Source organism: Stegostoma tigrinum, chromosome 18, assembly GCF_030684315.1.
Source record: "Stegostoma tigrinum isolate sSteTig4 chromosome 18, sSteTig4.hap1, whole genome shotgun sequence".
Taxonomy (NCBI): domain Eukaryota; kingdom Metazoa; phylum Chordata; class Chondrichthyes; order Orectolobiformes; family Stegostomatidae; genus Stegostoma; species Stegostoma tigrinum.
Genome location: NC_081371.1, coordinates 34,491,893 through 34,517,850, shown reverse-complemented (window position 1 = coordinate 34,517,850; position 25,958 = coordinate 34,491,893). Strand labels below are relative to the sequence as shown.

Genomic DNA, 25,958 nt, shown 5'->3' with positions numbered 1-25,958 from the left:
GTCCACAAACAAATTAACTTCTACCTATTTTAGTAATCACCGTGTGGTCTTCTGCTCAGAGCTGAAACAAATATAAATCATAAACATTAAATAAATGCAGCAACCCAAATCAAGTTGATGCTCCTCAATATTGAAGGGATATCATTAGGAGCTTCTAGAGCTTGAGGCGCATCAACATTAAAAACAAGAATTATGTAACTGTTAACATTTATTCCTATGAACTATATAGCTCAGCAGAGTAAATCAGGCCTTTGCTCATGGGTTCTCCATCACAGCTCAGCCCCATGTGATCTGGTATCACAATGACACAGCTCCTTATGCACATGCTCAGTAACGACAGTTTGTGTATCGATATAGTTAATCCTTTACATCACTTGTTTCACTCGCTTGCATTATATTTTTAATATTTTATCAGAAACAGTTTAAGCACAACAGGAATAACTTACTAAGCCATGATATCAAAAATACATTATTTTATATGAGGAAATAAAAAGTAAAATCAGTGAACAATTTATTGGCTCAGAGCTGTAGTGAAATAATGTTAAGCATGAAAAAGACTTTATAATTTTTACTGGCTAGAAATTGCAAAGTTCCTTTTTAAAAAGTCTGAAACCTCATTCCATGGACTTGAACTCTCAGTCAAAGATGATCAAGCATTTGCGTCACCACACCCCTGCATTCCAAAGCTATTGAAATGGAGGCAACTATTTGCAAAGTCTCACCATGAACATCTCCTTGAAGGATTAAGAATTGGGGCCATCACCTACCCATCGGAAAAGCATCCAGGCAATCATCTGGGTATTCAGCTGGAAGGAGATAAACCAACAGCCATAATTTCATGAGCTAACAAGGTGTGGAGCTGGATGAGCACAGCAGACCAAGGAGCATCAGAGGAGCAGGAAGGCTGACGTTTCGGGCCTAGACCCTTCTTCAGAAAAATTCAGAAAGATTTTCTGAAGAAGGGTCTAGGCCCAAAACGCCGGCCTTACTGCTTTGCCTGCAGTATTCACCAAGCTCTACACCTTGTTATCTCAGATTCTCCAGCATCTGCAGTTCCTATAATCTCTGAAACCATAATTTCATGGATCATTGGGACTCTGGCTATGAAAGTACTTTGTCTAGACATCGTCTAGACACATAAGCCATGTACAAGGAATCCATTATAGCCAGGCCATACTTGGGGTAAATGAGCAGTTGGAGAAAGAGGGTCACCTCACAAGCCGACTAAACCTGTGAGTGTTTAAGTACTTGAATTGTCTGCAGATCAGGACAAGCAAACGAGGCCCTGAAGAAACAAGATTCCTGTGAGGGTTTCTCTACTTCCAGACAACTTGTAAGTTTCAAACCATCGCTGCTGATTTTTTAAAAAATTCTTATAATGCCCTGGAAAGTGATTTTTAAAAATGGGTTCAACCCAGCAGCAGCTATCTTCAAAAGGATAGATACAATATTTATCTTCATCTTTAACCCTCCTGGGTGCCAAACTCAGAATGGCCACCAAGTGTAGCTTAAAGATAACCAAGTCACCTAACTTCAGGAGTTACGCACACATTCACTTTACCTATTCTGTCCTCCCACCAAGTTATCTGTTTATCTGTGAACTTCAAAGCGAAAATTGGAGCTTTGTTACTTTTGTAGACTGGGCCAACTGCAATAAATACTATTTGTCTCAAGGAAACCTGTTTATTTGTGTCTTTTATAGTTACAGTGAATGAGCAGTTAAATATTCACAAAATTGGAAAGCATGTGACTTTTTAAAAGATAAAAATCTTCCATCCATTGAGGAGTGAGAGAAGAGGGGCATCCCGCTACCTCTCCTCACCTGGTCAGAAGAGTTATTATCATTCGATGAATAAAAGCAGACTGAATGCAAAACTTGTGAAAACTCAAAAATACAGGCACCATTTCCTTGCAATTCTAACTGTTAATGATCCTTTCACATACACATCAGGCAAGAATTAACTATATATAGAACAGACTTTTTATTGGCATTTGCTTTGTTTAGAAAAGGATGTACCTAATACCTATTTGGGTCACAGAAGCTAAAATTTAGAGCCATCAGTTCAAAGAACTATGTCTAAATAATCTGTCCAGATAATATGGTGAATACAGAGCTCTCACTGCATGAGTTCAAACACATGGATATTCTCATCCTTCTAGAAAAATGAAATTCCACAGCGGAATTACAGAAATGTATTAAAACTCAAACACAGAACTAAACAAGAAAGTAACCCAAATAAAAACCGGAAAAACTGCAAATGCTGTAAATCAGCAACAAAAATAGGGACTGCTGGAAAAGCTCAGAACTGAGGAAGGGTGACCAGACCTGAAACATTAACTCTGATTTCTCTTCACAGATGCTACCAGATCTGCTGAGCTTTTCCAGCAATCTCTAAGCAAGTAGCACTACCGTTTTGTTTCATTGCTCTAGACTCTCTTAAAGATAGAAAAGGTGAGGCCACCAGGATTTAGCACTGGATAAAATCCACCAGTTAATATATAACCATATCTAGACATCCTCCTAACTGATTTAGGTTGTCATAATTAAAAAAGGTCCAAAAAGAAATTGATGATATAATATCATTACGCCCCATGAGAAGGGCGTTTTTGCTGTGAACAATATCTAAAATGATATTTTATGTGGTAAGCTAATCTGATTTTATTTTGAATGTGAGCCGCAATGCCACTAATCAGCCAAACTCTCTCCCTTCACATGGAACACTTGGGCCATTTAAACACCCTCAGACTTCATTATAAATCCATAGTTAGTATGCCAGTTTGCAGGAGATATCAATTTTCAGCTATCACAATCTTGTTACCACAGCAGCAAGAGATATCAGCAAACATAAGGGTGAATTGGGTAAACCATGGACAGCTTTATTAAACAAGGGAGCGCTGTGACTAACAGTTCACTTTGTGATAACAGGCCCTCCCCAGCCAAACACAAATGTCAATGTTCTTTCAAGATGGACAGCTCACAACAGCACACATATTCATTTACCCAGCTGCTGAACTGATTCCATGTAAATCATCACTGTGCCATCTTATCAAACAGACAAATAACAGCACCAGAGCATTCAGAATCTGTGCACAATGTCTAGATCTCCAGTCAATAGCAACTGCAATAAAAGAAAATTGGTGGGGGTTAATCCCCATTTCCCAGGCAACAATTCTCTGTTGAGACTGTTATAATTTATGGGTACAAGTCCCAGAACACATGAGGAGCCTTTAGGGTTTTAAAACTTCATGAACTCTACTCAGTCCTGTCACTAGGCCTCATAATGTACAACAAAGTATATTTTGATAAATTCACTTCTTAATTTTTGAGCTCGGGGTAAATTCTGCGCAGTGCACTTCTATAACAAATTCATCCATTCCACTCCTTGCTCTGGGATTTATTGCTTTTTGCCAGAAAGGCCTTGTTTTTGTTAATTTCTGGTGTCTTGATTACATTTGTGTTATTAATATAATTCATACAAAATAATAACAAAGCTCAGATGATTATTCTCTGAAATCCTCAAAAACAGATAGTGGCATGAATCTTTCAGATCTGATTCACAGAGAATCCCACTGTAAGAGGTGCTGTGAAATCATTGTTTGAAGTAGCCCTGACTAAAGCCTGTATTCTGTGCAAATAGAACAAAGCTTTGGTACAACGCTAAAGATGCTACTAATCATTGGAGTGCTGCAGTACTGTACTTACATGAAGACTCCGTGCCGAACATGGCTGGTTCAGATGCTGCAAAAAGATGAGGCACCTACACAGCAGGGGTCATGAGACTAGACAATGCAGCCCAAGCTCTGCGGCTGCCAGCTGCCTTGTTCAAGCCTGAAAGCTGATACAACACACAGCAGTCCTCAACAAAATACTGTTTATGCTTCTCTTACAAGTAAAAGCCAAAAGCTTCTGCTGGAAATTCAGCTGAAATGAAAGACCAAGTACTCTCTTGTCTTGCTGCAGTGGATCTGAATGAAGAGCTGAACCCAGACACTGCGATACACAGTACAGCTCAGAGTAAGACAATAGCACAGGCTGCATACACTGAGTGACGTCAAAGGCACTTACTGCAAAGACTGATTCCTGTTAACCAGGACCAACAGCAGAAACAGAATGAATGGAAAATGAGATTCAAGAGAGAGAGACAGAGGAGAGAGAAAAAATATATATTCTCCTCTGGGAATATACATACTGGATCACTGGAGACCATTGTTTTTTTTGTTTTGTCAGCCAGACGCAAGTATAAAATAATGCACTATTATGAGAACATGTAAATGAGTTTTAAAATAAAGAGAACTTGCAAGAAAACTGAAAGTGCTGTACAGTGTGTGGTATAATGGTACAGTGTAAGGGCATGTGCATGTCAAAAAACGTTCATCTTTTAGTAAATCAGACCTACTTGTCAATTCAATAATATAGATATTATTAAAATGGTTTGGCCTCCCTTTGTTAAGATGCCGAAAGAAATGTTGCAAATAAGCAGAGACTGCTAAATAAATGCCATGACCCAGGGTGAAAAATGGTTTCAAACAATTAATAATGTGCAATTTATAAATGCAAGGCTTAACAAATTATCAGTAAAATCGCAAGTAGCTCAAACTGACCCAATGAAACAATATTGTGCAGCAAATTCGCAGGGTTTTGTGAAGAAGTGGTAAACTGAATAGAGAGACGGTATTTAGTAGATGCAGTGAAAATAGTTCTGTAGAAGTTGTTTAAGAAGAACACGCATATAAGGAAACTGAAAATGTAGCAACAGTGATAGGGAGAGTTTAAATTTCCCCCTTCAAAGTCGTTTTGTTTTAAAGTTTATTTTAAATGTCTTCTCTACGTATTTAAGGCACCATTCCCTGTTACTTACTTCTTGGTTGCAGCTGGCATCATTGAGCCTCTCATATCACTCCTTCATCAGTGAGGCCTCCTGGCTGTGCTGCTGGACTTGGAGCAGTTATGTCTTTATCCAGCCAAAGTGCATTACTATTTTTGATCAGAGATAATGGGAACTGCAGATGCTGGAGAATCCAAGATAACAAAGTGTGGAGCTGGATGAACACAGCAGGTCAAGCAGCATCTTAGCATGCTCCTAAGATGCTGCTTGGCCTGCTGCGTTCATCCAGCTCCACACTTTGCAATCTTGCATTACTATTTTTAATGGTTTCTGCTCAAGTACTGAAGTAAACTTTGTTTTTAATTTCTTTTTTATTTATTTCTCGGTTGTTTGCATGTGCTGCTACAACTTAATTTTTTAAACTGAATTCTCTGGTGTATTGTCCTCCACAGTGGTTCACCTATGCAGATATAACAGTTGAGGAATTTGTGCTGCACCTATACTGTGTGTTTTATTAAAGACTTCTCCGTAAGCAAGAAGCCTGCTTTTTTCATTGAAGTCTTCTTTGTTTTGGTTTGCAAGTTATTTCAGCTAGGAACGCATAGTGCTGTACATGTAAGGCATAGTATTTTAACTTTTACATATGCTTTTCTGGGCAAGAGTTGTCCTCAGGAACTTAACTCAGGCTTTATCATCAATTACAATGGGAAACCACGCTTCACTTAAAGTCGCTTTATTTAAAGTTGTGATTTTCAGGAATGCAACCCTGAATTTTAAGTGAGGACACTCTGTACTCAATAGGCAAGGCACAGACAACATTGGTAAGTAGGTGTTATATTGGAGAAAAGCTGCAAGTGGCAAAAACTGAGGAGCTACTACTAAGCTGATTTTGGTTCTAAAGTCTTGAAACTTGCCTTTGTCACAAAACGAAGAAGTTTGATAAACAGTAAGAAAAATGGTCAAATATTTCAGGAAACAAATTAGAGCAAGTTACAAACAGGTACTCACTTCACATTCATGACCTCATCACCTCAGGGGACCTTCCACCCACAGCCTCCAACCTCATTGTTCCCCAACCCCGCACGGCCCGTTTCTATCTCCTTCCCAAAATCCACAAAACTGCCTGCCCTGGTCGACCCATCGTCTCAGCCTGCTCCTGCCCCACCGAACTCATCTCCACCTATCTGGACTCCATTTTCTCCCCTTTGGTCCAGGAATCCCTACCTACGTCCGTGACACCACCCACGCCCTCCACCTCCTCCAGGACTTCCAATTCCCTGGCCCCCAACACCTCATATTCACCATGGACGTCCAGTCCCTATACACCTGCATTCCGCATGCAGATGGCCTCAAGGCCCTCCGCTTCTTCCTGTCCTGCAGGCCCGACCAGTCCCTCTCCACCGACACCCTCATCCGCCTAGCCGAACTCGTCCTCACCCTCAACAACTTCTCTTTCGATTCCTCCCACTTCCTACAGACTAAGGGGGTGGCCATGGGCACCCGCATGGGCCCCAGCTATGCCTGCCTCTTTGTAGGTTACGTGGAACAGTCCCTCTTCCGCACCTACACAGGCCCCAAACCCCACCTCTTCCTCCGTTACATTGATGACTGTATCGGCGCCGCCTCTTGCTCCCCAGAGGAGCTCGAACAGTTCATCCACTTCACCAACACCTTCCACCCCAACCTTCAGTTCACCTGGGCCATCTCCAGCACATCCCTCACCTTCCTAGATCTCTCAGTCCCCATCTCAGGCAACCAGCTTGTAACTGATGTCCATTTCAAGCCCATCGACTCCCACAGCTACCTAGAATACACCTCCTCCCACCCACCCTCCTGCAAAAATTCCATCCCCTATTCCCAATTCCTCCCCCTCCGCCGCATCTGCTCCCATGATGAGGCATTCCACTCCCGCACATCCCAGATGTCCAAGTTCTTCAAGGACCGCAACTTTCCCCCCACAGTGGTCAAGAACGCCCTTGACCACGTCTCCCACATTTCCCGCAACACATCCCTCACACCCCGCCCCCACCACAACCGCCCTAAGAGGATCCCCCTCGTTCTCACACACCACCCCACCAAACTCCGGATACAACGCATCATCCTCCGACACTTCCGCCATCTACAATCCGACCCCACCACCCAAAACATTTTTCCATCCCCACCCCTGTCTGCTTTCCGGAGACACCACTCTCTCCATGACTCCCTTGTTCGCTCCACACTGCCCTCCAACCCCACCACACCTGGCACCTTCCCCTGCAACCGCAGGAAATGCTACACTTGCCCCCACACCTCCTCCCTCACCCCTATCCCAGGCCCCAAGATGACTTTCCACATTAAGCAGAGGTTCACCTGCACATCTGCCAATGTGGTATACTGCATCCACTGTACCCGGTGTGGCTTCCTCTACATTGGGGAAACCAAGCGGAGGCTTGGGGACCGCTTTGCAGAACACCTCCGCTCAGTTCGCAATAAACAACTGCACCTCCCAGTCGCAAACCATTTCCACTCCCCCTCCCATTCTTTAGATGACATGTCCATCATGGGCCTCCTGCAGTGCCACAATGATGCCACCCAAAGGTTGCAGGAACAGCAACTCATATTCCGCTTGGGAACCCTGCAGCCCAATGGTATCAATGTGGACTTCACCAGCTTCAAAATCTCCTCTTCCCTCACCGCATCTCAAAACCAACCCAGTTCGTCCCCTCCCCCCACTGCACCACACAACCAGCCCAGCTCTTCCCCTCCACCCACTGCATCCCAAAACCAGTCCAACCCGTTTCTGCCTCCCTAACCTGTTCTTCCTCTCACCCATCCCTTCCTCCCACCCCAAGCCGCACCTCCATCTCCTACCTACTAACCTCATCCCAACTCCTTGACCTGTCCGTCTTCCCTGGACTGACCTATCCCCTCCCTACCTCCCCACCTATACTCTCTTCTCCACCTATCTTCTTTTCTCTCCATCTTCGGTCCGCCTCCCCCTCGCTCCCTATTTATATCAGAACCCTCACCCCAGCCCCCTCTCTGATGAAGGGTCTAGGCCCGAAACGTCAGCTTTTATGCTCCTGAGATGCTACTGGGCCTGCTGTGTTCATCCAGCCTCACATTTCATTATCTTGGATTCTCCAGCATCTGCAGTTCCCAATATCACTCACTTAATGTGGATAAGTATACATTGACACATTCTGGGAGTGAGAAGATTTTTAAAAATGGCATATAGTCTCAATAGAAAGAGGCTAAAGAGTTCACACAAACACCATGGAGAAGCTTGGTGGCTCAGGCGCAGACCTGCAACGATCCAGTGCTCTGTCGAGGTGACCTCCATGATCACCATACCACTGTCCACGCACATTGCTTAGTGCATATCATCCTCATCGCTCACCCATCAATAATCTCTTGCAATCAGCACTCTTGGCTACCATACAGATATGCCACTTCACTCTCACACACTTTAAGACTCATAGCCACAGTTTAGAGTCTCCACATATTTCCAACTATTCAGCCAAGTTAACCTTATTGAACACACTGCATATTGCATCATATTGTAGCATGACCACTGGCACTCCTCCCTTGCTTTTCCAGGTCAAAGTGGCCCATATCAAGTAGAAATAGTAGAGACCATGGGAAGGTATCATCCAAGTCCCTTGGAAAAGACAATGCCCTGAATTATTGGATGAAGGCATGTTGAGGGGTATGCTGAAAACACCCAAGTTGAATATATGTTCCTTCTTATGCTCCTTCTCAAATGTCACTTCATCATCATCGTGTAATTTGATACATGATGAATAAGTTGCAGATGGTAAAACCATGCAGTTCTTTCCATATCCCTTCTGCATTTATACTTCCACCTACCTGAGACCTACTACTTCAGCATCAAATTCAGCCTTACCGTGAAGGCCAAGGATTGCCTAACAAAAGAATTTTTGTCACTTGAATCTGACACTCGCACAACGCTATGCACATTCTAGACAGTAATGTAGAAACAGGATCTGCATGTAGTGAGTCACCAGGCAACAGTGGGCTGATGTGGGAATGAACAATGCATGTCCAACTCCCTGCTCCCTGGAAGTGAGGCGACACACACTAGCTGTTAAAAAGTATGCAAATGAGGACTCTGACTGAGTAGTGGTGTACAAGAAAAGGATGATGGACATACAGAGATGCTTAAAGCGAGCCACATAATCTGCTTTCACTGTCAAAGATTATGGAAGATACTAACTGCAAATAGGCTCAGAGCTTCTGCCATCCAGGCTTCCTCTCTTACCTTCACTAGGTTCAATCTCAGCTACTACCACTGGGTCAACAAGTTCATTAGCTCAAGTGTCCAATTCTGAATAGCAGTTGCTTCCGTTTCCACTGCCTCAATGTTTTTTGATCTCCCTCATCTAGTTTTTCAATACTTTAAGAAACTGTATTTTTAACCATTAGGAATGAACTCCTTAGGTAACAAGAAATTTGACAAATAAGGGTGACACAGAAAGGGAAGACATAGGGTTAAAACGAGAGGGGAGTGAGGCAACAGAAAAAGGGAGGGGGGTCACAGAAAGGAGGGGGTCATGACAGAGGGAGAATAAGAAATCTATCCTTCTAGAACATCACTAAGTGAGTGACATAGGCCCATGCACTACTGTACCCTGCTATCAAACATATATCCAATAGGAAGTCCAATGACACAACAAGGGTCTAGGCCCAAAACGTCAGCTTTCCTGCTCCTAAGATGCTGCTTGGTCTGCTGTGTTCATCCAGCTCTACGCCTTGTTATCTCAGAATCTCCAGCATCTGCAGTTCCTACTATCTTTGATACGACATAAACACTTACTTGGAACCCTAAGTAGTCACACCACTAGGTGGTGCTGAATTTTCTTTTGCCCAAATATTACTCAAAGAGCTTTCTTAAAGGAACTTTCATCCATCACACTTTTTCCTCGGCAATTGAAACTTCTGATGTTCGAATAAAGGAATTAAACCAAACATAAAACTAATAGCCACTGAATCGTCTCTTTTAATACACTGGTGACATTGTCTTTACATTGAGCTTCTGTCAAAACCATGTGCTTGGACCTGTTTTTAAATTTACTAATGGGACCTGGAGTTCAGTAGCTGAGCTAGCATTTATTTCCCATCCCTAATTTCCCTTGAGAAGATGGTGGTGAGCTGCCTTCATAGACCACTTCCATATGATAAAAACCAAAATAACCGTGGACGCTGTACATCAGAAAGTATGGCTGATATCCCTCCGAACAGTTCCTTTGGATGTACTTATCCAAATGTCTTTTAAATTTTTTAATTGTACCCACATCCAACACTTCCTCGGGAAGTTCATTCCACATGCAAACCGTCCTTGTCCAAAAAAATGCCCCCCATGTCTTTGTTAAATCTTTCTTACCTTAAAACTTGTCCTCTAATCGTGAAATCTCACATCCTGGGGAGAAGACAATTGCCATTAACCTGATCAATGCCCCTCACGATTTTATAAACCTCGATAAGGTCACCTCTCAACCTCCTGTGCTCCAGTAAAAAAAGTTTTTCTTTATAAATGAAACCTTCCATACCCATCAACATCTTGGTAAATCTCTTCTGAACCCTTTCCTATAACTGGGCGACTGAACTGGGCATTATTCTCCAGAACAGGCCTCACCAATGTCCTGTGAAACCTCAACATATAATGTCTGAAACCTCTGATTCACCCTTACAGCCACAGCATTTATACAGCTGGTCCATTTCAGTTCCTGGTCAATGGTAACTTGCAGGATGTTGATGGGGTGGTGGTGGCTTGGCAGGGGTTAGGGGCATGGATTTAGCACTGGTGGTGCTATTAAATGTCAAAAGGTTATGGAAAGATTCTCTCTTGTTAGAGATGGTATTTGACCAGCAGCTGTGTGGTGCAAATGCTACTTGCCTCATTTTGTCCAAGCCTGATTGCAGTCTAAATCTTGCTGTATTTACGCACAATTGATTCAGCAACTGAGATGCTTTATTGGTACTAAATGTGGTGCAATTTTACGATGAAAGGAATATCATTGATGAAGCAACTGAAGATGTTTCGAACTAGGACACTAATCTGAGTAACTCTTGCAGAGACATCCTGGGGCTGAGATGTTTGGCATCTTAACAATCACGACCATTTCCTGTGTGTGGTGTGACATCAACCAGTGAAGGTCATGAATACGTGATAATTTAAGAGGAAAAGGCACTAGCAATAAATCTCATTCTCTTCCATTTATTATCCTCTGGAAATTGCTGATGAATTTTGAAAATAATTGTTCAATAATCTTCATTTGACTGAACTTTACAGTCAGTGAGTGGAAAAGCAATGGCATTCACTGCTGAAGTTAAAGAAACCTGTCTTCAAACACTCAGCAATCTTAACAAATTTCAAACAGCACAGTTTAAATCTCACAACAAGACAAGGTATGAGGTCACCCAGCACCAGCAATGTCATCAAACAGCATAATCAACCAATCACGTTGAAGTTTTCCCACAAATCACAAAGAAGCAAGTTAAAAACACGTTATCCTTCACAATTGTTTTCAATCTACAGAGGGAGAAAACATGTTACCGCTTGATTCAAAGTTAAAAGTCAAATAGATACACACTTCCCTTAAAAAACTGCTTTCTTTCTTCATTATAATGAAGCACTTTAACATCCTACAAATTTAAATTCGGCTTTCTAAACCACTCAGAGTGGATAGAAGTAATTATGATCTTAATACAAAATTAAAACACCAGTAACTCCTCATCCACATTTTGAGATGATGCTCTCTGTTCCTAGGGTCTCCCACAAGGGGAAACAGCTTTTCCACATCTACCCTGCCTAGCCATAACAATTTTGCATATTTCAATAAGGTCACTTCTCAACTCTCAACTTAAATGAGTACAGGCCCAAGTTATCCAACTTCCCAACATCAGACAATCCCTTCACATAACACAGAACATAGAACAGTACAGCACAGTACAGGCCCTTCGGCCCACGATGTTGGGCCGAACCTTTACCCTAAACCTAAGGTCTATCTAACCTCTATCCCTACCTTTTACTATCATCCATATGCCCATCTAATTGTCGCTTAAATGCCCCTAACTGGGCCGACTTCACTACCCACTCCGGCATTGCATTCCACGCCCCGACCACCTTGAGTAAAGAACCCATCTCTGACGTCTCCCCTATATCTACCTCCACTCACTTCAAGACTATGCCCCCTCATAAGAGCTACCTCCACCCTAGGAAAAACAGTTCCTTTCAATTTACAAACTGTAAATTTAAACTTATTCTTATGCTTTGAATGTAATTTTTTTCTAGAAAGAATAAGAGTTAATTACTCAATTCCCAGACCCAGCCAGAATGTCAGCCTTCTGCGTCAGTTCATGTCACAGTTGTGAAGTAAGCCTATTGCAGCTTGTGGTGCAGCCACAAACATCTGGGGAATGGGTCGAAGAAATTGTATTGAAAACTGCCCAACTAACCATCTGTTATAGAACTCGGTTTGTGAGACAGCTCCAGTGCTTTCATTATGAAGGCTGTTAGTTGTCAAAATATTAGTAGCTCTACTGGCTGTAGAACAATAGTCAGGAATATTACCTAAGTAGGAACTTAATTTTATTTAATGGCAATGGAATTTAGTGGTGTACACCCAAAATCCCTTTAATCAAATATTCTGGAATCTGTGGGGTGGATATTTAATCAAAGGTATTCCAGAAAATAATTATTGATAGAAATATGCGAGAAAGAAATCCAGTTTGCAATATTGTTATACTACCAACCCCACCCTTTCTGCACCTGAAGTCTATGCAGCTTCCTTCATCTTCAAAGAATTCTGAAGGATCTTGCCCTTGGATTGTATTGATGTATCTATCTGTGACTTGTCTGTATAAGGCTAGCAATTCTGAATTCTGAAATCAGCGATCTCAATGGACACAGTTTTCCAAACCAAATTTCAGTCAAGTATTTTAAAGTATATTTATTCATTTACAGGAGGTCAGCTTTGCGACATTGATTGCCTATGTCTGAATGCCCTCAAGATGCCGATGATGAACCATCTTCTTGAAAACAATTGAGTGATTTGCTCGACCTTTTCAGAATGAACATGAAGGCCAGACTGGATGAGGACGGTCAATTTCCTTCCAAACAAGGTTGAAACTTACATCAATCTGATAATTACACGGCTGAGGAACAGGGTCAGAAAATTTACGTTAGGACCCCTCAGCTGCCCATCTATTACGTATCATTTTATTCCAAATTTAGAGTGATTAGCCAAATTTAAGTTCCCCAATACCAATTGTGGAATTTAAATTAATATATCCAGATGCATTAGTCCAAGCTTCTTGATTAATAGTCCAGTAACATAACCAATATGCTACTATCTTGTATAAATATGGAGCAATACATATGCTAAATAATACTAACCCTCTAAAGTGGTGCCTCTCCTGGTAGTGATTAATAAATTTTACATTCTTTACAATGCAAACAAAATGGGGTTTGAGATTTTTTTGTGAAGAATTTTGTTGGTGAGCAAGTTTCTTCAGAAAAATGGGACGAGTTCATTAACAAAAATCAGATCGACATAACTGCGTAAGCTTGTTTATAATCAAACTGACATTGAGCACTATGCTATACATTTTATATTTCATCTTTTCCCAGTGGTAATGGATATAAATATTTTAGCCAATTCATCGATATTTCTGTAAAGTTTTAATCGATGGGCAGGTGTCTAAAACATAATGGAACTTGGAGCGAAAAGATTATCTTCCAGGATGGAACATATTCCACTCCATTCTAATCAGCTGCCATCATTTAAAGGAAAATCTGATGTGGTTTGGCTGTGCAGTGTGATGTACTTATCACTAGAAACCTCTCAATCTCCTCAAACACTTGAAGTATATATGTATTTTAAACTGTAAGCTGAACAGGAATTAATCTTTTTACAGTAACTAGTTAGCTATGCACAAGGGTGACATGATAGCTCAGTAGTTAGCACAGCTGCCTCACAGCACCAGTGACTCAGATTTGATTCCACCCTCAGGCAACTGTCTGTGTGGAGTTTGCACATTTTCCTAATGTCTGCCTGGGTTTCCTCCAGGTGCTCTTGTTTCTTCCCACAGTCCAAAGACATGTAGGTTAGGTGGATTAGCCATGGGAAATGCAGGTTTATAGGGATAGAGTAGGGCTTAGTTCTGGGTGGGATGTTCTTTCATGTGGACTCGATGGGCCAAATAGCCTGCTTCTACACTGAAGGGATCCTACAGTTCAAATTCTCTTCACCAAGATAGTAAGTCCACCGTATCTCTCCCTTTTTGTGAGCTCTCTGAGAACTTCTCGTCACTAATTGACTATCACATTTACTTTCTTAACATTCAAATACAATGATGTATCCATTTTCTTAACCATAACTTACTTATGTGGCACTATAAAAATATAACACACCTCGTGTGTGTTAGCAGGAGAGTTACAAGATAAAGCAATATCAATGTTTCATTTCAGTTTAGGTTGATGTGTTAAATATGGTTACTAGGCATTAGTTCCAGTTTTTCTTTCATCTGTTAAAGCAAGACTAAAACGTAACCTGACAAAAATCTTTAAAATGATGAAGGGATTCGATAGAGTAGATGTAGAGAAGGTGACTGTGAAATTTATGTCAGTAAGTGATGCCCTTTGTGGTTTACAGTATGTTGGCCCAACTAAAAAATTCTGCAGGCTTAAGTTCTTATTCTGTCAGTTATTTCAAAGTTTACTTATGACAATAACTATTTACAAGGCTTTAATATCATGTACTAACACCAATTTCCACGTTCTGTGCTTACTAATGATACTATACTAAGCCTGAACAATCATGCGGACATTAGAACCAAATGCAACAGGCTTGTCATCCTGTAGTAGGCACAATCCAAGGCCTTTCCAGGATACAGCTACTTCCAAAGTAGTGAGCTTGGTCAGATCATAATACTGAAATACACATTTACTGGAATGCAACAATGAAATATTCCTTTCCTTTCGGTTTGTGCAGAAGTGCCTTTCAGGAGATTTGATAATTGTGGAAGCAATGAAGAGTTCCATAAGCCATTCGCTGAGTCGATTTCTGTGAAATCACATTGTGCACATTTGTCTCAACGTCTGCCTCTCCCTTGGATGATTATTTCAAATACCGTAGGCAGTGTACCATGATCTTTAAGCCACTGTACCCTGAAACTTACTCAAACATTAAGCTGATCTTCTAAAATATGAACAATTTTGTCAGGGTCTTTGCAGTCATTGTCAGAAATACCACAGGTTTTTACTCTTCTTAACCCTTCGGTATCCAAAGCAAGATGATGCTTGACTGCTTGTTGTTCTTTGTCAGTTATCTGCAGATCTATAAAGATTGATTAATCACTTGAACAACTTAAGTTCAGAGAGGATGTTAATGGTGTGGCAATCCATAGTTAAGTATTTGCCCTCCATTTCTCGTCCTATTTCTTTGTTTTCTCCTGTAAGTTGGTTTCAGTGAAATGCTGGTTTATCTGTTTACTTCCGTCTTTTATGTTTTTCCTTTTGTTTGCCTTCCCTTCTATTTGTCCCAGTTGCTGCACTTTAAAAACAGTATGCTTTTTGGCAGTATTTCACAATTGTCACAGTGCTATCACCTTTTCAGCCTTTAGCATCCATGTACTAACAGTAGCTCACCGTTACAATGAGATTTTTTTTAAGTGTTCACTTTCTGCTGCCATATGCAGTTTGTGGTTTACTGGAAGTTGGTCCAAATAACACACACCACAGATGGTCAGAATCTGTTGAGTCACATACCTTTAAATTTATCTTCAACAATAACTATTTACAAGATTCCAATATCATAGACTTAGACACAGTATAGGTTCCATGCTTACTACTATAACTGTACATTACATACAACTGACAGACTACATTAACTATCTACATGGCTGCAGTGACTGCAGGCAAAGCAGGTACTTTTATACCACAATGACATGTCATATAATGTACTTGTCCCAAAGGGGTAGGCCTGTCTAGTCTGAAATCAATGCCATAATGCAACAGGGGCAAAGATACAAAGGAAGCTCAGTCTAATTGCCAAACCTGGAAATGTCAGTGACATGGCGATCCTGCTGAAAGTAACATCACCATCATTTTTAAAATTCAGTTCCTGTCCAGTAGCCAATCAAATTGTCCTGTAAAGAGTAGGAGGAATCTGCAGGTTCATTTAGGTAAAGTTTGAGGAGGGGAAAGCTGCGATTACAGAAAGAGATATCAGTCATCAGTGTTAAAAGAGAGGAGATAAAGAGTTGGAGGCTTCAGTTTGCAAGGAGAGACAAAGGGCTTCCTCGGAGGGGCCAGGGAAGGACTCACGTCGCTCCTGGCCTACAACAATTGCTGAAAACAGCATTCACCTTGTGAAGCCAGTTGCAGTAAATCCCGTCTGCCTTTCCCTGCTCAGTTTCCCAACCTCTGGGTAATCCGCACAACTGCAGTGAATCTCACAAAAGGATTCCAATTTAGTGGGAGATGGTGAGGTAGTGGGAATGTTGCTGGGCTAGTAAGCAGATTAGTACGCTGGGGCAGGGGTTCAAATCCCTCTTTAGCAGTTGGTGGAATTTAAATTGAATTAATAGTTCTGGACTAAAACTTAGAACCTAGTCTCAGTGTCGGTGATCATGATGCTAATTTCGATAGTTACAAAAAGCAATTAGTTAATGAATGTAACTTTGGGAAGAAAAGTTGCCAATCTTAGCTGGTCTGGCCTATCAGCGGTTTTGGAGTCAATGTGGTTGATTCTTAACAGCCATTCTTAGTTATACAACAACGCCACCAGTTCAAGAGTAATTAGGGATGGCCAACAAACTTTGGCCCTGTTTTACACCCAAACCACTGTAAAAGAATAAATCAAAGAAAATATTCCATTGTGATTACTGGTACGTTAATTAACTGTTTCAGCCTCAATACCTGCCACCATAAAACAAGGTTCATATTGAGGCTACTATTTCCACTTACAGGGAGTTTGAGAATGGGAAATAAAACAGTCACTAGCAAATGTAATAAGGAATTTAGAAGAAATAGCTATACTCAATGATGAGAAGGTGGAGCTTGCCACCACATGAGTGTTTGAGGAGAATAGCATTGATGTATTTAAGGGAAAACTGGATAAACGCATGAGGGAGAAAGTAATAGAAGGATACTTTGATTGGGTTTGAAGAAGTAAGGACAGAGGAGGCTTGTATAGCACATAAATACCAGCATGGAGCTGTAATTTAAATTCTGTTCAATTTGACGTAATAATATCTGTGCACAAGTTCCATAACAACAGGATCAAACAGAAGAATTAAAATTATGTGATTCTCCATCTGGCATTTTTAGTCAGGTATTAAGCAAAGTTAAGCTTCACATTTTAAGAAATGTAATACCTGGATTTTAATGGAGCTTTAATGTCACTTATTGGGAGAATAAGGCTGAAAAGGGTTAAGTTTAAATGTCTTAGGAACTGCATTGATATCTGTACGTATTCTGTCTGTACAGTATTTCCAGCTGCACATTCCTTCAGTCTGGGATGTCATGTTGGCAGTCATTCCAATTCCAAACACACTTTCCCACCATATCCATATGGAAAGGTCAACCAGAAGAGGGCACAGGTTCAGGGTGAGAGGGGCAAAGTTTAGGGGAGAAGTGTGGGTATAATTTTTCACACAGAGGGTGATGGGCGCCTGGAATGCTCTGCCAGTGGAGTGGTGGAAGCCGGCACACTTGTAATATTTAGGGTGTATCTTACAGCATAGAGCATAGAAAAGTACAGCACTGTACAGGCCCTTCGGCCCACGATGATGTGCCGTGGATTAATCCTAATCCAAAAATAAAATAACCTAACCTACATTCCCCTCAATTCACTGCTGTCCATGTGCATGTCCGGCAGTCGCTTAAACGTCACTAATGACTCTGCTTCCACGGCTACCACTGGCAAAATACTCCATGCGCTCACAACTCTCCGGGTGAAGAACCTCCCTCTGACGTCTCCTCTATACCTTCCTCCTAGCACCTTAAAATTATGACCCTTCGTGGCAGTCAATCCTGCCCTGGGGAAAAGTCTCTGGCTATCGACTCGATCCGTGCCTCTCATTACCTTGTACACCTCAATCAGGTCACCTCTCTTCCTCCTTCTCTCCAGAGAGAAAAGTCCAAGCTCAGTCAACCTCTCCCCGTAAGACAATTCCTCCAGTCCAGGCAGCATCCTGGTAAACCTCCTTTGTATCCTCTCCAAAGCCTCCACATCTTTCCTATAATAGGATGACCAGAACTGAACACAATATTCCAAGTGTGGTCTCACCAGGGTTTTGTAGAGCTGCAGCATAACTTCACGGCTCTTAAACTCAATCCCCCTGTTAATGAAAGGCAAAACACCATATGCTTGAGAGGCGAGTCAGACACCATGCATAGGCAATAAGTAGCCGGTCTAAATAAGACTGGGAATCAGTGCGGGATTGGTCGGCTGAAGGGCCTGTTCCTGTGCTGTGCTGTATTGCATTTAATGAGATAGCACTGGATATAATTGCAGTGTAAAAAGCAGGCACATTTCTAGATGTCCACCCAGTAAACAAATAGGTGACACAGTCATCAAATGTTAAGTTATAATAAAAAAAATCTGGAAACATCACCAAATTCATTTCGGTTGCTTAATATTTTGATATTACTCTCCAATATGCAGATTAAAATATTTTAAATACTTGATTTTCAGTCACAGAGTTACAGTAAACAAGGCACAGTACTGAAAACAAAAAATGTTGGAAATCACGGCAGGTCAGGCAGCATTCGTGGAGTCCTTGTTGGCCACAATCCCAATTTCTCCACAAACCTAAAATTTTATCTATAACATGCCTACAGACAAACATACAAATATCACAGCACATATAACATCTCAAAGCTGGCAAAACAAGAAACATTTAACATGTGATAGAGTGGTGGTCTCCTGGTAGCTCTTTGGCTGTGTTACAAATACCACCTCAGTGATACACCTACTGACTAAATCACAGTTACTGTCCCATTATCTAACTGCCGAAGCTTCATTTATGCTTGTTTCTGGTAGTCTCTTAAAAAAAATCGACAGTCAAACAACAATCAAACAAAAAAAAAATCCAGTCAATGCCGTCACAGTGAATTGCTGTAAGCTGTGAGTTTTGTTGTTTGTTTAGCTGAAACAAAATATCATACCATGCCTTGTTTAGGAGCAAATTACTGCAGGTGCTGGAATCTGTACTGGTGCTCTGATGAACAGTCATCTAGGCTTGAAATGTTAGCTGGTTCTCTTTCTACATATGCTGCTTGTACAGTATTTGCACCTGCACATTCCTTCAATGCCATCTCTTTAAATGCGATACAGTACAGTGCAGGAACAGGCCCTTCAGCCCCTCAATCCTTTGCCGATTCCTAGTCTTATTTAGACCAGCTACTTATTGCCCAAATGGGATTTCTATCCTTCTGTTTGCTTCATGTTTATGTGTCTATCAAGACACGCCTTAAATGTTGCTAACGTGCCTACTTCCACCATCGCTACTGGCAGTGCATTCCAGGCACCAATCATCCTCTGTGTGAAAAAATTTACCTGCACTTCTCCCCTAAATTATCCCCTTCTCACTTCAAACCTGTGCCCTCTTGTAATTGACCTTTTCACCCTGGGAAAAAGCCTCTGACTATCCTTCTATCCATGCCTATCATAATATTATAGAACTCTACCAGGTCACCCCTCAGCTTCAGTCTTTCCAGTGAAAACATTCCGAGTTTATCCCACCTCTCCTCATAACTAAAATCCTCCAGACTAGGCAGCACCCTGGTAAACCTTCTCTGCACCCTGTCCAAAGTATCAACGCCCTTCTGGTAGTGAGGCAACCAGTATTGCACACAATATTCTAAATGTGGCCAAACTAAAGTTTTGTACAGCTAAAATATAACTTCCCAACTTTTATACTCAATGTCCGAGCCTATAAAGACAAGTGTGCTGTATGCCTCTTGTTTACTTTATCCACCAGTGTTTTCATGGATTCGTACACCCAGAACCCTCTGTATATCACTGCTCCTGAGGCTTGTGCCATTATTCTATAATTTGCACCTGAATCTGATCTTCCAAAATGGATCACCTTGCATTTGTCCAGATTAAACTCCATCTGCCGATGCTCTGCCCAGACCTGCAATCTATTTACATCTTACTGTATCCTTTGACAAACCTCCTTATTATCTGCAACTCTGCCAATTTTGGTGTCATCCATAAACTTACTGATTAGAACACTTACACTTACATTTAGATCATTTATATTTATATCACAAACAATAAATGTCCCAGCACTGGCAGAACACCACTTGTTACTGATTGCCATTCTGAAAAGTACCCTTCTCTGCTACTAGATAGTAAGAACTGGCAATGCTGGAGTCAGACATTTCACAGTGTGGAGCTGGAGGAACACAGCAGGCCAGGCAGCAGTGGGGCAGGAAAGCTGACGTTTTGGGTCAGCTTCTTCAGAAAGGTCCTGACCCAAAACATCAGCTTTCCTTCTCCCCTAATGCTGCGTGGCCTGCTGTGTTCCTCCAGATCCACACTGTGTTAACCCTTTCTGTCTTCCAAGATCAAGTCTGTTTTGTATCCATTTAGCCAGCTCACCCCGAACCCCATGAGACTTTACCTTCTATACTAGCCTGCCATGAGGTACCTTATCAAACGCCTTACTAAAATCCATGTAGACAACATCCACTGCCCTTCTCTTATCAATCATTCTTGTCACCTCTTCAAAAAACTCAATCAAATTGGTGAGACTTGCAACAAAAATAGAAATTCCTGGAAAAGCTCAGCAAGTCTGGCAGCACCTGTGGAGAGAACTCAGAGTTAACATTTTGGGTCGACTGTCCTTTCCTCAGAACACTGGTGAGCTATGACCTTCCCCACACAAACTCATGCTGCCTATCATGAACAAGTCCATTCCCTTCCAAAAGTGAATAATTCTGGTCTGTCAGTATCGTCTCCAACTGCTTCCCAGCCACTGACATCAGGCTCACCAGCCTTTAATTACTGGGATTATCTCTGCTTCAACTTTACAATTTCTTAAACAAATATTTTCATAGCAAAGGCACATGTACTGAATGGTTCAATTAGCCAGGCTATCAGTCACAGACAGCTATTCTTCCTTCCTTGAGTGGTAAATTTGCAAGTGACAATACAAGACCTTTATTATACAGAAGACCAAACTCTCTTACAGCATAAATGCCACACCTCATTATATCATGTGTATTTGTTGCGCGGTCCACCATAATGACAGCTCATCAAAACTGGTCAAATTATATCAAGCAAAAAAAAAGCTAATTTTTCTTTATTGCCTTACCAAGTTTTCATTTTTATCTTTGCATCCTCATTACAACTTGCTTTTCAATCTAGTTTCATATCATCAGCAAATGTAGCTTCAATATTCTCAGTTCTTGTGTCCGACTAATATAAATCATGAATAGTCGCAAATCCAGTGCTGATCCCTTCAGCACCACACTAGTGAAATTTTACCAAGTTCAAATGACCCGGTGATCCCAATTCTGTTTCCAGTTAGTTAACAAATCCTCTGATACATCACCTCCACACCATGTGCTGTGAACTGGTGTACTGACCTTTTAAGTGGCACCATATTGAATGCTTTTCAGAAATCCAAATACACTTCATCTGCTCGTTCCCTGTTATTAACCCAACTTGTTAAATCCTCAATGAAATCCAATAAACGTGTCAAGCATGATTTCCCTTTCAAAAAATATATTACTTTGATTGTATTAATTATGATTGTCTAACATACCTACTACTACTTCCTTCATTTTCTCAATGCTTCATGTTAAGATATTTAGACTATAATTTACCACTTTCTGGTCTTCCTCTTTGTTGAATAATGAGGTCACTTTTTCCAATCTGCTGGGATTTTTCCAGAGCTAGGGAATTTGGAAAATTACAACCAATGCTTCCATTATCTCTGCTGTCACTTCCTTCAAGACCCTGGAAGCAAGTCAGCAAATGGCTAGATATGATGACTTTTAGTCCCATTTTCCTAATGCTTTACTCTGGTTACTATGATTGCTTCAAACTCCTCCCACCACTTTTCCTCCTGGTTTTTCCAACATTCTTGGCACATGCTTTGTCCATTTTGTAAAGACTGCTGCAAAATACTTGTTCAAGTTCCTTGTTTCCAATATTTATCCTGTCTCATCCTTTTAGGTACCAACACTTCCTTCAGCCATTCTCTTCCTTTTCATTTTCTTTTTACTTGGAGAAGTATTTACTGTCATTTAAAAAAAAATTGCTATAATTATCCCATAATCTCACTTGTTTCATTGTTATTATGTGCTTTGTTATTTTTTGCTGGTTTCTAAAACTTTCCTAAGTCTTCTGGCCCACCAGTAATATTTAGAACATTGTAAACCTTTTATTTCAAAGTGATACCATTCTTAATTTTCATAATCAAAGATGGTTCACCCTTCTCAATGAGTGTTTCTCTTGTTGAGAGTTGTGAATGATCTCCTTAAATTTCTGTCAGTGCTTATTTACCATCTTACCTTTTAGCCTATTTTCCTAGACATAGGTTACAGTCAACCCAGTCGTCATACTCCCGTAATTACCTTTAATGAAATTTCAGACTTTGTTTTAGACCCACATTTCTTGCTCTCAAATGGAATGCGTACTTCTATCACATTACGACCACTCTCCCAACAGGGTATTTTACTATGAGGAAACTAATCCTTTCTCATCACATATTAAGAAGTCTAACACACTCTGTGCTCTGGTTAGATCCAGAATGCACTCAATGAACTCATCCTCCAGGATACCTTTGCAAATTTGATTAATCCAACCTGTTGCAGCACTTTTATATTTAAATTTAATCCTACTCATTTGTACTCTTAGGGATCCACCAACAACTGCAACCAATGTCTTCCAGTTGATATTACTTATCTTCACTCAAATTCTGAACCTCCAAACCAAGATCATTTATCACTATTGTTCTAATCTTCTCCTTTATTAATAGCTATCCAACCTCTTTTTCCTTTCTCCCTGTTCTTTTAAAAAATGTGTTATAATAGTTATCAGACCTTACTTATTTATTTCAATATGTTCCATTAATTCACTCATATTTTTCCAAATGTGTGCATTCAAATAAAGAGGCCTTAATTATTTTTTATATAACCGCGTTCCCTGTTCTGAATATAGTTGCTGTGGCACTTCTACATTCAGCCATCCAGTCACACTCTGGTTGTCATTACACATATCACTACACTGCATTACTGCCTCGTCTTTTTGACCTTTGCAATTTTCCTCTTAAGTGAACCTTTTACTCCCTTCATCCCAGCATTTAGTTTAAGGTGCTTTCTACAGCTGTGGTTACACAACTCACCAGGGTATTGATTCTAAAGTAATTCAGATGAAAGCCATACCAATGATACCAAAGCCAGTGCCCCAAGAATTGAAACCTGTTTGATCCAATCCACTCTTTGAGCCATTCATTCAGTTCTTTAATGATAATTATCCTATGCCAAAGTGATGGAAGCTCAGGAAGCAATCCAGAGAAAATTATTTTAATGGTTCTGTCTTTCAATTTTGCTCCTGCGTGCTCATATTCCTTTTGTGGAATCTCTTTCCCAGTCCTACTTATGCAATTAGTACTATTTGAAACTTGATGACTGGATACTTCCCTCCCACTCCACGTTCCTCTCCAGTTCAGAGGGATGTCCTTAACCCTTGCATGGAGCAGACAACCCCACGTTTAGGACTCATCTCAGCAGCAGAAAACAGCATTGAGATGACATTGGTAGCATGAAAATAAACTCCAGATTAATGAACTCAGTTTTGGCTGAGTACTGTAGGCCCCCGAACAGTGAGGGAGATATAGGAAATCATACTGTAATCAAATTTGAGAGAAATTATGGTTTAGGGTAAAAGTTTGGCACAACATCGTGGGCCAATGGGCCTGCACTGTTCTATGTTCTATGTTCTAAGTGCAAAAATAATAAAGCAGTGATAGTAGGTGACTTTAACTACCCAAGTATCAACTGGGATAGCTGAATATTCTGTAATCAAACCGTACTTAGTTTTGTCCCTCATCTAAATGAATTTCTGGCTAGACATGACATTGAAGTCTTCTTCTGTCCTCTTTGAACAGCAGTCTTCTCCCCATCCCACAGACCTCCAACACACTCCCTCCTGAAAAGAATTGAATAGAAAGTCTAGGCAAGGGTGGAAAGCAGGAATGATTAAATGACAGAAGAGTTCATGATTCCAGGCCAAAAGAACTTGATTATGGCACAAATGGAAATACATTTGGAGGAGCGATTGGCAGAATCATTAACAACTGCCATCCAAAAGAGAGAGAAGAGAAAAACAAAATTAGCAAAGAAAACAGGGAAAAAAAGTCATTGATTATGATCTGAAGTTGTTAAATTCAATGAGCTCAGAAAACTAAACTGTTTAATCGAAAGATGAAAAGATGTTCCTCAAAGTTATGTTGAGCTTCTTTGGATTACTGCAACAGGTTGAATCCATACTGGCTGGACTCTGTCATGTACTTCTACTCTAAAACACATCTTTACTTCTTGTAATTTTCTAGCCCTACTCCTTCAGGAATGAATCACAAGTATTTTCCACCTCGTTACAGTCCTCCATTTTGCTGCTTTCCTATATTCCCTCTCAGCTCTGATGAAAAGCCAGCAATCTGAAATGTGAATTTGGTGTTTTTCCTCTCCATGGATACTGTTTAGAATTTCTGTCATTTCCTGTGTTTATTTCAGATTTCCAACATCATTACTCCTGTAATAATCTGATGAGTTGTGAATGAAACTGGATGTTGGGTAATTAGTAAACGTTCCTTCTTCTGACCTAAGATGAAGGGAAAGTCGACGAAGGAACTGAAGATGGTTCGGCAAGGGTCACTATGCTGTGGAACTTATGCAGTGGTTTTCTGGAGCTGATATGATTGACTCCAACAACTATCTTTCTTTGTTCTAGGAATGACTCCAACCAATGGAACATTTGTCCCGATTCTCACTCACTTCCATTTTATAAAAGTGTTACACACTCGATCAAATGCAACTTTGATGTTGGGGCAGTCACTATCACCTCAAGTCCGGAATTAAGCTTTTTTATTTGAAATAATGCTATGATAAAGTCTGGAGCTAAGTGCTTCTGGTAGTATACATGGAGAGCGGTTTATTGGAGTGTGAGCTTCACTCTATTAAATTATCAATGACAAGGCTCTTGAGCTGCAGTAGTAATAACCCTGAGCCAAGAGACCAAGGTTCAAGTTCCACCTGCTGTGGAGGTATATAATACTGTCTCTATATGGGTTGTTTAGAAAATATCTAAGCTGTCAATGATACCTTCTATCACTTTATTGATGAGGATGAGGTGGAAATTGACCAGATCCTGCTTTTTGAAGACAGGATAAACCTGTGCAGTTGTCCATTTTATGGGGTTGAGGCCAGTGTTGTGCTGTATTGTATAATGTGGCCAATGGTGCAACTAGTTCTGGTGTACAAGTCTTTTGCACAACATTGAGATGTAAATCCAAGCAGTAGAGAAACAAGGATTGGTCGAGTATGTTTTTCTCTCGTGTTAATTCAATTGATGCAAACTAAAGCTGGCAGCTATATTGTGATAAATGGTGCAAAATTTATACTTAATTTCATTTTGTGGCATTTTGACTTCAATATAGAGGCAGATGGATATTGGTGACTTTGGTAAAGAGTTTACTTTTCAAAACAAAAATTGTGATTAAAGCCAGCATTTTCTTTAAAAGCAGATGACTACTCATCACTGTGGCACTAATCGTCCTTTTACCCACACTCGACCTGTTCGCTGAGAACTACTAATGTGACATCAGTCATCTCTAGCCGCCCTCACCCATTCAAACCTATCCACCTCTCAACTGACTGCACTCCTTGTACTCAGATGCACTCCTGACTTTGTAATTAAGCCTTGTTCATAAGTGTGGTGCTGTTGTTGTCTGGCATACTGACCTCTACATTGCAGAGGCTGAGTGCCAGCTCTCATACACTTCTGCTCCTAAACCATGACATACCGTGGAAGACCAGGCCATTTTAGACTTTGTGGATTAAATCAAATTCAAAAAATAAGGTAAAAAATCTCACAACACCAGATTAGA

General features: G+C 40.8%; 1 protein-coding gene across 14 annotated transcripts in view; it reads right to left on the bottom strand.

The window, feature by feature from the left end:
• LOC125461111 (suppressor of tumorigenicity 7 protein homolog) overlaps positions 1–25,958 on the bottom strand; it is a 180,883-nt gene that overhangs the window by 121,438 nt on the left and 33,487 nt on the right. The window contains exon 1 of one of the 14 annotated variants that reach the window (XM_059652444.1): positions 3,704–4,035. The exons of the other annotated variants lie outside the window; for them this stretch is intronic. Coding sequence (XP_059508427.1) covers positions 3,704–3,725 — 22 coding nt within the window. The 5' untranslated portion in view covers positions 3,726–4,035. Of the gene's footprint in view, positions 1–3,703; positions 4,036–25,958 lie in introns of those variants that run through there. 14 annotated transcript variants of the gene reach the window in all.